The 13,530-nt window shown below is 36.8% G+C and overlaps 1 protein-coding gene across 2 annotated transcripts in view; it reads right to left on the bottom strand.

Moving 5' to 3' along the window:
- The window catches only part of cher (filamin A protein cher), a 90,992-nt gene that overhangs the window by 9,011 nt on the left and 68,451 nt on the right, over positions 1-13,530 (bottom strand). For both annotated transcript variants that reach the window (XM_090175848.1, XM_090175859.1), the window contains exons 22-31: positions 7,183-7,324; positions 6,973-7,113; positions 6,778-6,906; positions 6,538-6,711; positions 5,329-5,691; positions 4,974-5,255; positions 4,627-4,893; positions 3,432-3,818; positions 2,372-2,758; positions 606-803 (exon numbers count right to left, since the gene is read on the bottom strand). In XM_090175848.1, coding sequence (XP_090031974.1) covers positions 606-803; positions 2,372-2,758; positions 3,432-3,818; positions 4,627-4,893; positions 4,974-5,255; positions 5,329-5,691; positions 6,538-6,711; positions 6,778-6,906; positions 6,973-7,113; positions 7,183-7,324 — 2,470 coding nt within the window. The remainder of the gene's footprint in view (positions 1-605; positions 804-2,371; positions 2,759-3,431; positions 3,819-4,626; positions 4,894-4,973; positions 5,256-5,328; positions 5,692-6,537; positions 6,712-6,777; positions 6,907-6,972; positions 7,114-7,182; positions 7,325-13,530) is intronic.

Raw genomic sequence — 13,530 nt, 5'->3', positions numbered from 1 at the left:
TGATTTAAATCCATAATTTGTCCAAAAATCACTTGATTTAAATCAACAATTTGTTCAAAAAATCACTTGATTTAAATTAATAATTTGTTCAAAAAATCACTTGATTTAAATCAATAATTTGTTCAAAAAATCACTTGATTTAAATTAATAATTTGTTCAAAAAATCACTTGATTTAAATCAATAATTTGTTCAGAAAAATCACTTGATTTAAATCCATAATTTGTCCAAAAATCACTTGATTTAAATCAACAATTTGTTCAGAAAAATTACTAGATTTAAATTAACAATTTGTTCAAAAAATCACTTGATTTAAATCAATAATTTGTTCAGAAAAATTACTAGATTTAAATTAACAATTTGTTCAAAAAATCACTTGATTTAAATCAACAATTTGTTCAGAAAAATTACTAGATTTAAATTAACAATTTGTTCAAAAAATCACTTGATTTAAATCAATAATTTGTTCAGAAAAATCACTTGATTTAAATCAGCCAACCCTGTTACCATTACTGCGAATACTTGTTAAAACTAAGAGTGCAGTCAACCCAACAAATAACCCAGGCAAAGGAAATCGTGCACTAAGGCAAAGGCATGCGGAACTTACCAGCTTCCCCGGCATTAACGGTGAAGGTGTTTTGTCTGTTTTGGTGAGCCTTCTTGAGACCCATGCCCTTGCTAGTGACCTTGGTGGCGTCTCCTTTGAATCTGGGCAAGTTGTTGGCCTTCTGTTTGGCTTGTTTCGTTGTCGTCTCAACTACCACGGAGGATGTCTCTTGCGTACTCGCTTCAGCTACGGCTGAACCTGTTGCCACATTTTGAGAAAACATTAAGTCGTTATGATCATTTAGGTGGGATGATTTTTAAGTACTCTAAAGCCACGGTAACTCTAGAGCTTAAAACCTAGTTTAGGTCCGTTTGCATGCCAGTTTTGACGATAATTCTTGGTTCACAAGTGCGAAATCGCTTCAAAGTTCAACCCGGTTCGCTTATAGCCAAGTTATTTCAAATTATGACCAGAATTTTTAAATACTAAAATGTATCCCAAAACAATTAGTTAAACATGTTAACTATACATAAAGTAATATTATTTGACATTATTTAGAATTTTATCCCCATTATTTTTGAAAATACGAGCAATTTTACTTCCCCACCTTGTCGTTTTGAAAGCGATTCTAAGCGAACCGACTTGGACGAGTTGCTTGAACTTGCTTCCCGAACCAACACGAAGCGATTTCTCACGCTGGTTTTCTAAACTAGTTATCTAAGACGACGCGATTTTAGGAGTAAGTGTGAACCTGGCTTTAGTAAATCAGAGTTGCCACAGTTTTTTCACGATCAAATTCCCTGACTTTCCAGGTTTTCCCTGACAATATTTTGTATTTTTTTACCTATATTTCAAAAAACATTTCCTATTTGCAACCGAAATTAAATTCCCTGATGTTTAGACTAATTTTTAAAATTCCGTGACTCTTCCCTGATTATTAGCCTAATTCTTTAAATTTCTTGACTTTTCCCTGATTTTTAGACTAATTTTTAAAATTTCCTGGCTTACTTTGATTTTTAGACTAATTTTTACAATTTCCTGACTTTTTCCTGATTTTTATACCCATAATCAAATTCCCTGACTTTTCAATAATTTTTATACCCATATTCAAATTCCCTGACTTTTCAATAATGTTTATACAAATATTCAAATTCCCTGACTTTTCCCTAATTTTTATACCCATATTCAAATTCCCTGACTTTTCAATAATTTTTATACCCATATTCAAATTCCCTGACTTTTCCCTAATTTTTATACCCATATTCAAATTCCCTGACTTTTCAATAATTTTTATACCCATATTCAAATTCCCTGACTTTTCAATAATGTTTATACAAATATTCAAATTCCCTGACTTTTCCCTAATTTTTATACCCATATTCAAATTCCCTGACTTTTCAATAATTTTTATACCCATATTCAAATTCCCTGACTTTTCCCTAATTTTTATACCCATATTCAAATTCCCTGACTTTTCAATAATTTTTATACCCATATTCAAATTCCCTGACTTTTCAATAATGTTTATACAAATATTCAAATTCCCTGACTTTTCCCTAATTTTTATACCCATATTCAAATTCCCTGACTTTTCAATAATTTTTATACCCATATTCAAATTCCCTGACTTTTCCCTAATTTTTTTACCCATATTCAAATTCCCTGACTTTTCCCTAATTTTTATACCCATATTCAAATTCCCAGACTTTTCCCTGATTTTTATACCCATATTCAAATTCCCTGACTTTTCCAGGAATTCCTGGTTTTACAGGTACCGTGGCAACCCTGTAAATGAACTAGTAGAAAAAAGTAAGGATGTATCTTACCGATGCAAGGAACTTTGAAGGGGCTTCCAACAATGTGATAGCCATTGTATTTCAAAGTGACGTAGTAGTCGCCAGGGGTGAGTGGCGTGTATCTGACCTTGTAACCCTCTTCGACCTCGGTGCAGTCCATGGAGACTTTAGACGGGCCATCGACCGTAACGGCCAATGAGCCAGCACCAGCGTTGCAGGTGTCAACGATGAAGTCCGTCTTGGTGCCGGTCTTGCTGGACTTGAGGCCATCGCCGTGCGCGTGGACGGCGGCGGGATCGGAGTTGTCGTGGCCAATTCGTATTCTGAAGGGAGATTCTGGAATATGGACTCCGTTCAGACGAATGTGGATTTGATGAATTCCATTCTCGCGAGGAACGAATCGAAGCGCCCATTGATCTGAAGCGGGAGGAAAACACCCGGTCAAATGTTATTCTTTTAAACAAAAAAGGTTTCTTTTCGCCTGTCCTCGGACTAAAAGTGTACTCTTTTTACACAAAGATGTTCTATTCGGCTGTCCTCGGACTAAAAGTGTACTGTTTTTACACTAAGATGTTCTATTCGGCTGTCCTCGGACTAAAAGTGTACTGTTTTTAAACTAAGACGTTTTATTAGACTGTCCTCGGACTAAAAGTGTACTCTTTTTACACGATGTTCTATTCGGCTGTCCTCGGACTAAATGTGTACTGTTTTTACACTACGACGTTTTATTAGACTGTCCTCGGACTAAAAGTGTACTCTTTTTACACTAAGACGTTTTATTAGACTATCCTCGGTCTAAACCTTTACTATTTTTACACTAAGATGTTTTATTCGGTTGTCCTCGGACTAAAAGTTTACTCTTTTTACACTAAGACGTTTCATTCGCCTGTCTTCGGTAAGTGGTAGTTACCCCTTTAAGAAGTGGGATAAATGGGCTATGGTAAGTGGTAGTTACCCCTTTAGGAAGTGGGATAAATGGGCTATGGTAAGTGGTAGTTGCTCCTTTAAGCAGTGGGGTAAATGGGCTATGGTAAGTGGTAGTTGCTCCTTTAAGCAGTGGGGTAAATGGGCTATGGTAAGTGGTAGTTACCTTCGTTGATGGGAGCGACGAAGCAATCGTCTTCCACCCCGGAGGGCGAAACTACTTTGCCGTCCAAGTTTCCTTTGGCTCCGTTCATTTGAATGGTGAAGGCTAAGGGCTTAGCTACCAAGTTGCCAGTGTCGGGAACGTGACCAATTTGCACCTTGCGGGCGTCGGTCGTTTCGGGAGAGATATACACGTTGAAGGGGCTGTCTGGAATGTGCTGGTCATTGAACTTGATGCCAACACGGTAGTCACCCGCGTCGGTCACCTTGTACGACACGGAGCAAGAGCCGTCTTTGCGGTCTTTGAAGTCGATGTTGGCCTTCGAGGGACCTTCGACTGAGATGGCCAAAGCACCCGCTCCGGCTTCGCGAGTCCAGACGTTGAAATCGCCTGCAAATCCCAGATCAGAGATTTGTTAAAAATTCCCCTATTCTCGAAGGTTTGGACGAATAAACTAGTGGACCGGCAAAAACATCCGTTTATCGAATGACATTGTCCTGCAGCGCTCCTACCGAGATAGTCGTGAACCGTTTCCATCCAAATAAAAAGAGCGTGAGTAATCAATTTAAATATCGAGCCTAAAAATATTAGGCCTAACGTTGTTCTTCAAAGTGCATTGCACGGCAGGGCTCCTACCGAGAAAATCGTGAAACGTTTCCACCCAAATACAAAATGTGTGCTTAATAACTTTAAATATCGAGCTTAAAAATGTTAAACCAAAGTCATTCGTTTAAATGAAGTGCGTGTTAAAACAAACCTTATAGCGTCGTCCGGCAGCGCTCCTACCGAGATAATCAAGAACCGTTTCTACCCAAATAAAATGGGCGTGCGTAATCAATTTAAATATCGAACCTAAAGATATTAAGTCAACGACGTTCGCTTAAATGAAGCACGTGCTAAATTAGGCCTAACGTTGTTCTTCAATTAAGGGCATTGTCTGGCAGTACTCCTACCGAGAGAATCTAGAACCATTTCTACCCAAACACATAGAGCCTTCGTAATCAATTTAGATATCGAGTGTTAAAGTATTACGCCTAACGTCGTTCGTCTATATTGAGCACTTATTTAATATTTGGGTGGAAATATTTGCAATATCAGACACCGTGTCGCCACAAACGCCGCTGCTCTAAAAGAACGCAATCTAGATTTCGATCCACTAGTTCATTAGCACCAGTTCAAAATGAAATTATGTTCTTACACGCGTCAGAAGCAACGCCTCTCTCGAGACCGATACCACCAGCGTGAACCCTGTGAGCGCCGTGGTCGTGTAAAGGTCCCACGGTAAACTGGAAGGGAGATCCTGGGATGTGAATGTCCCTGCAAAGGACACTCACGGTGTGAACGCCGATTTCCTTTGGCACGAAGTTGACGCAGTACACGCAGTCGTCCAAGTCGGTGATTTCGGCGTCCTCAACGACTCCAGATGGGGAACTGACTCGGGCGGACATGTCGTAAGACGAAGAACCTGACGTTACGGACCAAAATTATTATCTTTAATCGAAGTCCACAATCAATTTAGTCTGAAATGGTGAAGGCAAACATTACCGGGCATTTTGAAGGTGAGATTGCACTTGGATCCAACGTCGGTAGCTGGTTGAGCTTCCCTTTGGCGTTTGATGTTCTCCCTTTGAACGTTGGAGCCTAGGCCTGTGACCTTGACGGTGAAGGGACTGCCGGGAACGTGGTGGTCGGCGAACTTCTGGTTGATGATGTAGTAACCGGGTTCGGTCGGTGTGTAGCTGACGCTCAAGGTACCGTCTTCGTTGTCCTTGCACTGGATGTCGGCTTTGCTCGGACCCTCGATAGATAAACTAAGGCCACCGTAGCCTGAAGAGAAGAGTCATTACGAAATGAAATGTTAGTGGAACGACGATGCATGTCCGAGACGCTAGTTCCTTACCGGCATCTTTGGTGTTGACCACGAATGTGTTGGCCGTGTGCGTCGTTCCGTCTTGCAAGGCCTTCCCACTGACCTTGACCTTGCTGGCGTCGCCGATTTCCCGTTCGAGGACGCCGATTTTGAAAGGACTTCCTTGGATGTGTTTTCCGACGCGCTTCACGTTGACTAAATGTTCTCCGGCCTCCCTGGGCGTGAAGGAAATGCCCAAGTGTCCATTGGGCAGCTTCTTCAAGAAGCAGGGTTCCTCCAAACCAGATGGCGCCACGATACTGGCGTTCAAGTTAGTCACGTCTTTCTCTTGAACCTTGAGGGAAACTTCGCTGGAGTGACCCACCGACAGTTGGTTACGTTTGCGACCCTCGCCTGAAACGAGATATAGTATATTTCCTTAGATATAGTTTATTTCTTTAGATATTGTTTATTTAATTATTTCTTTAGATATTGTGTATTTAATTATTTATTTACATATTGAGTATTTAATTATTTCTTTACATATTGAGTATTTAATTATTTCTTTACATATTGAGTATTTAATTATTTCTTTACATATTGAGTATTTAATTATTTTTTAGATATTGTTTATTTCTTTAGATATATATTATTTCCTTAGATATAGTTTATTTCCTTAGATATAGTTTATTTCTTTAGATATAGTTTATTTCTTTAGATATAGTTTATTTCTTTAGATATAGTTTATTTCTTTAGATATAGTTTATTTCTTTAGATATAGTTTATTTCTTAAGATATAGTTTATTTGTTTAGATATAGTTTATTTCTTTAGATATAGTTTATTTCATTGGCCCGTTACTTAAGTTTAAAAACACCATAACTTACGATCATTTTAAACTAAGGTAACGACTAACGAGATATAGTTTATTTCTTTTTATATATAGTTTATTTATTTGGACTGTTACTTAAGTTTAAAAACACCATAACTTACGATCATTTTAAACAAAGGTAACGAGATGTAGTTTATTTCTTTAGCATAGCTCGTTACTTGAGTTTAAAAACATCGTAACTTGGGATACGTTAAAGCTAGAATTACATTTTTTTAAACTATAGTTTATTTCTTTTGCTCGTTATTTGAGTTTAAAAACATCGTAACTCCTACTACGTTAAAGCTAGAGTCGCGATCTTTTTAAACTAGGGTAACGATATATAGTTTATTTCTTAAGGAATATTTGGAAATTTTACTGAAAATGAACGTACCTGTGATCTTAGCGGTGAAGGGGCTACCTTTGATGTGCTTATCGATAAACTTAACGGTGACTTTGTACTCTCCTGGCGCGGCTGGTACGTAAGAAACTCCAACAGTGCCATCTTTATGATCGTGGTAACTGATTTCGGCTTTGGATGGTCCTTCCACGGCAACTGAAAGGCCACCTAATGAAGAAACAAAATAACAATTTAGTACAAGGACAGAAACTGAGAAAAGCTCTTTAGGCATACCAGCTCCAGCGTCCTTGGTAAAGATGGTAAAGATGGCAGGTTCTCCGGCGACACCGTGGGTTAAACCAGGACCAAAGGCAGTGACGTAGCCGCTGTGGATCGTGTCTACGTGGAACTTAAATGGACTTCCTGCAAATTAATTTTTGAAACATAAGTAAAGATGGCGCCACTTCATTTCCCCGTCCATTTATTTACCTGGGACATGTTCCGAGTTGTATTTGATATGTAATTCGTGAAGACCTTCTTCCTTGGGTTCGTATTTGATGCTAACTGTGCCATCACGGTTGTCAATCACCGTCGGCGCTTCAGTTTTACCTGATGGCATTTTGATCTCGGCTATACCGGAAAAAAATGGCAGTTAAATATAGTTGCGTGTTGGACCAAACGGTGGCGCCACTCGCTTACCGGTTACTTTACCCCCGCTAGAAGGAACAGGGATACTCGGTAAAGTTACTGGTCTATACTTGGTCCTCTGGACCTGTTCTCTAGTGGTTGTGGTGGTGCGGGTTGTGGTTGTGGTTTTCTTGTATACCTCCTCAGTTACCGCCTTTAAGAAAACAAGGTTAAATTAGGACAGGAAATCAACACAGTAAGAAAAAAAAACCACTATGATGCCATGGGGGGTTTTAGGAATTGAAGGATAAAATTTAAAAATTATAGGATAATTATAGGACTAAATTACCAATTTAAAAGTTTTCTAGGGTTAAAATAAGGAAATACTGAGGTTTTAAAGTGGGTATTTAAAAGGAATCATAACAATGTTAGATAGATCAGAAAATTCTAAATCTTTTTGAATCTGCTCCTTTATGATTTAAAGCAAGTGGTGGCTCCTGTCTAGTTGCATTTGCTCGCGCTAGATGTCGTTAGCGTAATAATCAAAACAAGTTGAGTAGGCATCATAATTTAGGCTAAAAGGTGTGGCAACTTGGGAGCTTCTCGCGTTGATTGGCTTTTCGGAATCACGTGATTATTAACTTATTAAACACGTGGTTTCGGGAAGCCAATAGATCGCAGGCAACTCGACTTTGCTTTGAGTCCCCGGAAGGTGGTGCCACCTAGAAGCGCTTTTAGAAGCATTTTTGGAAACTTATTTTACTTTTTATAAATTTTCACGAGAAAAATGAATATTTCTTGTTGGTTTATAAATCTTTTAAAATTTTATCAGTTGGGTTTTAACCGAATATGCTAAATATATAGGAAATATAGGATAAAAATGAAATTATAGGACTTTTTAGAGTCATTTCAGAATTATAGGAAAATATAGGAATTATAGAATCGCTGGGAGCCCTGTGAGTTGGTTCAAAATGTGAGTTTTTGGCTTGAGAGAACGCCAATTAGAGAATTAAGGGCCTTGACAAGGGCGTGTCTAGGATTTCATTTCGGGATGGGTTCGAACTGTGCACCCCTTTCAAATCTATGATCAACTTTCGTTTTACATTCCCCTTGAGACGTCAAAATAATGTAAGATTTATCACCCACCTCGGGGGGAAGGAACCGGCTCAACCTCCAAAACCTCCCCTTAAATACGTCATCAAGCAGGTAAGACCCGGTGTCGACCCCCTGTTTAGAGGTCGGGGACGGTTAATCATTATCCATGATTAAATTGATTTTTTAGGGGGGAAAATGTAAACAAAGAAATTTACCGGTTAATATTTCAGAAAATGATTAAAAACATGTATTATTCGTAAAATTTTAGCTTTTTATCGAAAAAAATGTCGTTTTACCGATTAATTTTACAAATTTATAAAACAATTAATCGGATAATACAGAAATATAAATTACTTGATCAAAACGTTTTACGAATAATTCTGAGAGCTTTATCTATTGAATAAAAGTTAACCATCCCCGACCTCTACCCCTGTTTTTGATAGCCTCCATTCTCCATTCACAGTGCCCAATTAAAAGGAGTATATAGACTGTCGCGCCACGAGTGTGTAACGACGGAAGCTTAACCTTCTCAAGTGGGGTTAAACTCTTTTTAAAAGCGTTTTACGACTCCTTAGATTTTCTCCAAGATTTAATCGTAATTACTTTGTATTCATGGCGCGTAAAATTTTAGGATACCCTATTAATGAATCATAGTTTATTCTATGAAATAATAAACGGCACTATTTGGCACGGGTGCCTCAGCTAAAAATGGGTGGGGTCGGAATCGTCGGCTATAGCCAAGTTTTCCCAGCCGATCTCCATAACTTTGTTTAAAAATATTCTTAATCAAATTAACACTTTTTCCGTGGGTGCAGTCGAGATGACGACGAGATAAAAAACAAATTTCGTGAACCCGTTCGTAACCTTCCACCCAAAAGATTATACCAAATTACATTAATATCGGAACTAATTATAACCGCAAACTTGAGGGCTCACTCGAAACTATTCCGGAAGATAAAAGCAAAAGCGGGGAAATTCTTTGAAACCTTTGGAATTAGCCCAGTTGGAAAAACAATCTATTTAAAAAAAGCTTGGAAGGAAAGCCTTGGAAAATCTTTATTTTTACCCTGGCCGAGTTTTTCATTTTCTAAAATGTCATCTCACGACAGAGAAAAAGTAGAGCATTTTCACTTTTATTCAATAAATCCGGAACTTGGTTTACCAAAGACACTTCCAAAATTACATATTTCATTTTTTTTTACTTTTGAAATTTAAGTATATTCCAAAAGTAATGTCTTGATACTACTAGAGCGGCTGGATGGCTTAGATATTTTCGACTTTAAAAAATAAATTATTTTAGATAATAACTTGGTTTGCAAAAGACACTTCAGCGTTTCGAAAAATACTAATTTCATTTTTTTTACTTTAGAAATTTAACAATACTCGAAAAGTGATGTAGTGTAATAGAGCGGCTAGTTGGTTTAGATATTTTCGACTTTAAAAAATAAATTATTCTAGATAATAACTTGGTGTACAAAAGACTCTTTGGAGTTTCGAAAAATAAAAATTTAATTTTTTTACTTTTGAAATATAACAATACTCCAAAAGTGATGTAGTGATACTACTAGTGCGGCTGGTTGGTTATGTGTTTTCTATATTTACACGTGTTAATGTTTTTTATAGACCAAATATTTTAGATAATAACTTGGTATGTAAAAGACTCTTCAGAGTTTCGAAAAATATATATTGATTTTTTTTACTTTTTAAATTTAAGGATTCTCCAAAAGTAATGTCGCGACACTATTAGTGCGGCTGGATGGCTGAATGTCGATATTTTCGAGTGTAAATGTCCTTTATAGAGATATAATTTAGATAATAAACGGCACTATTAATCCGGTTGGCTGTTATTTTACCGGTTTCTAGATAAATAATTTAGATAAGCCTTTGTAGAAAATATTTTAGAGAGTAGACAGCAACTTCTGGGCGCTAATGTGGCGGCGATGAAAGTAAAGGATAATAGTAATTTTTAAGAGTCCAGAAAAAGAATTTCCCTTCAGAAATTTAAGCTTTCGAATACCGTGAGGTGAAAATATTTGAGGTCTGCTTAGAAAGGCATTTTTTAAAACTGGCAAGGTCAAAGCTTCCGAGTCTCAAAATACCCCAACGAAGAATCGTACCAACACGTACTCGGCCACCCTCAAACAGAGTCATCTTGCCAATTTTTAACAGCGGTTAAAAAAAGGAGGAATTTTTTGAGGCAAAAAACCTAGTTACGTAGGAATAATGTTGATGAATCACTTCGTGCAAACCTTAGCAGATATGAGCAGCATTGGAGATTTTCATTTTATAATTTCAAAATGTTTCTGAAAGTTTGTTAATACTTTTTAGCTCTACTAAGAATGTATTACGGAATTATAATTAACTAGATGACTCGGGTAGTAGTCTAGCTGATTATTGTATATTTTAGTGTTGTTAATTTTCCGGAAAAATAAAATGCGGAAAATGTTTTGAATTGAGGAAAATTTTCCGCAAATCGGAAAAATAAAAAATTGAAAATTTTAAAGGTTTTTAATGTTTTTATCTTTTTATCGATATGAAATGTCTAATATCAGTAAACATACTACAAAACATTAATAGTGTTACATTGTTAATCAGTTTAAACTAGTCTAGAGGTTTAGTTTTACGTTTAGATTCGAAAAAATTAGGCGAAAATGCCGCTTTATTTAAATTTGCAAACAATATATTAGACTAATCATGGAATGAAAACTTTTTATTTTTTTCGGAAAAATACGGTAAATTTTCCGACTCACAACACTAATATATTTCTACTAGGGGAATCAAGTTAGACCATGATGACCACGGACTGGCTCAACACAGTAATTCTGTCTAATTAATACAATTAAGGCTCTACCAAAAATTAAACCCCGTAGCGACCAAAACGCGAAACTCAAACTGTGGATTTTGGTCTGTACTAGAATTGTTAATTTTCCGGAAAAATTTAATGCGGAAAATTTTCAAGAAATCGGAAAAATACAAAATTGATACATACATTACTTTTTCAGGGTTATTATTCTAACTAGATTAGAGGTTTAGTTTTACTTTTGAATTCGATAAAATGAGCTGAAAATGCCGAGAAATATAAGTTTGAGAACAATATTAGGCTAATCACGGAATGAAAACCTAATTTTTCTTGTTTTTCGGAAAAATACGAAACATTACCACAAAAAGGCATCGGTCATTTTCCGGTAAATTTTGCCTACTTACAAGTCTAAATTTTGTACATTAAAAATGGCGAATCGTCTGATTAGCAGACTAAAATCCAGCCGTTTATGAGCTTATAGCGTTGGCCGCTAGGTGGCTCTAGGTAAACTGGAAAGGCTTATTCAGGTACCTAAGAATATATGGGGAAAAATAGCATTAGGTTCTAGTACCACCCTAACATACTTCCCCACTGGTTCTTCGGTTTCCCCTTCCATAAAAACTTGTTGGGGTAAGGTTATAGTTAGTGTAGGGAGCTGTTGGCTCGCGTGGATTAGTAATAATAATAATCAGCTAGACTAATACCACCATCATACGCATTGTAACCCGGCCACCTGAATTTATAGCTTTAAAAATCGCTTGATGACTTAGGCCTAAGGTGGTGCCAAGGGTATTAGCTGATTATTATTATTATAGCGAAAGTTCGTCTGCTTATTAAACACACGATGCGAGGTTAAATTTAAAATGTAAAGTGTACTATACTGAAAAATTTCGTGATAAATTCCAACCACTTTATAGTTTAAAAAATGAATTCCATCTCAAGATCGACATTAGTTCGAATATGACAAGTATGTAAAATTCAATTACGGGATAAAAATTAACGACAACTAACGGTTTCTTTACCGATAAGAGGCGAAAAGAATCACAGAGTGCTAACTCGAAATTTCATCTTAAAAAGATAGAATCAAATAATTAATCTTACTCGCGACCCAAATCTTTAAAAATCTGTAAATTCAATCTTAAAAGGAGTATAACCCCTCTTGTTTGGTAGGGTGCGCTTAGACTATACCGACTAGCTTCTACAAGCCTTCCAACTATTTCCTTGCCCCCCCCCCCCCCAGCTAGGAAGGCTTGTGGAAGCTAGTCGGTATAGTCTAAGCGCACCCTACCAAACAAGAGGGGTTATACTCCCTTTAAATAGCTATTAGGGGTTTGTCTCTCGGACCGATAAGCGGTAATGAACAGTAGCCATACTCGAGGAATACTTTTAACAAAATTTCCCATTATTTAAGACGACATTTTTCGAGCCAAGACGGTAGTTCGAAATAAAGACGACATTTACGTCATAAGGAGAAAAATATTTTTCGGTAGATGGCGCGTCGAAAGGGTGAACGATAGTGCAAAGATTTATGATTTGACATAAGTACTCATTAAACGTCATCTTATAAAATGATTTCTTAATGCTCCCGCAGCAGGATGCTGCCAAAAAATACGCGGAGGATCTGACGCGACAGCTGCGCCCTCCCGTAACACTCTGGCACAGTTTCAAAAATATTCAATTGGTTCCAATATAAACTTTTTAATTGATGGAAGCAACACGCGCAAATTCACTTATTCCAGAACCTTTTCATCGTGAAATTTCGGCGCATCGAGTCGCGTTTTTGTGAAATGTCAATTTTCTGTTTAAAAATGTGAAATATTTCGTACTTTTTTTTAATGAAATGGGTTGAGTACTTAGCGCTATTTACCTGGATTCGCGAAATATATAATTTTCAAAATCAAATTCCCTGATTATTCCCGGTTTTCCCTGACCATTTTAAGAGATTTTCCCTGACTTTTTAAGTACCAAATTTTTATTTTATGTTTTACTTTCATCATAAATTAATAAATTTAAATTGATTTATATTCCAGTAAAAAGATATTGCAATGTTGAAAAAAAACTTTCAAGGAAATAAATGATAATCAAAGAATTTGTCATAGATCTAGAGTAAAATTATTTTCAAAAAGTGTCAAGATAAAATTTAATTCCATGACCTTTCCCTGACTTTTTAGGCTCATTTTTAAGATCCCTGACTTTTTCCTGACGTGTGGTAACCCTGCGTTTTATGAATGACGCGTTTTAAGGGCTAATATTACTTTTGACTCCTATGGGACGGTCTTACCGCAATACGATAGTTCAGTATAAATTGTGGCGCCCTCTACGACAGTTTTTCCCAAAAGTATGAACTATTTAATTATTAGTAGAAACGGGAAAAAACGAAATTAAAAATTTATGTTTTGTGATGCAAGATGGCGCTGCCTCCTAAAGAAATCAAAGATTATCCGGGACCGCTATCATCTCAACCTAACCCTCGACTACTAGCGCCACCTTTCTAAAAAATCTTTCAATCGTCACATTGGGTAAAG

Source organism: Leiobunum rupestre, chromosome 1 (genome assembly GCF_980474605.1).
Source record: "Leiobunum rupestre chromosome 1, qqLeiRupe1.1.hap1, whole genome shotgun sequence".
Classification (NCBI taxonomy): Eukaryota; Metazoa; Arthropoda; class Arachnida; order Opiliones; family Sclerosomatidae; genus Leiobunum; species Leiobunum rupestre.
The sequence above is the reverse complement of the archived record's forward strand: the minus strand, read 5'-3'. Positions and strand labels throughout refer to the sequence as shown.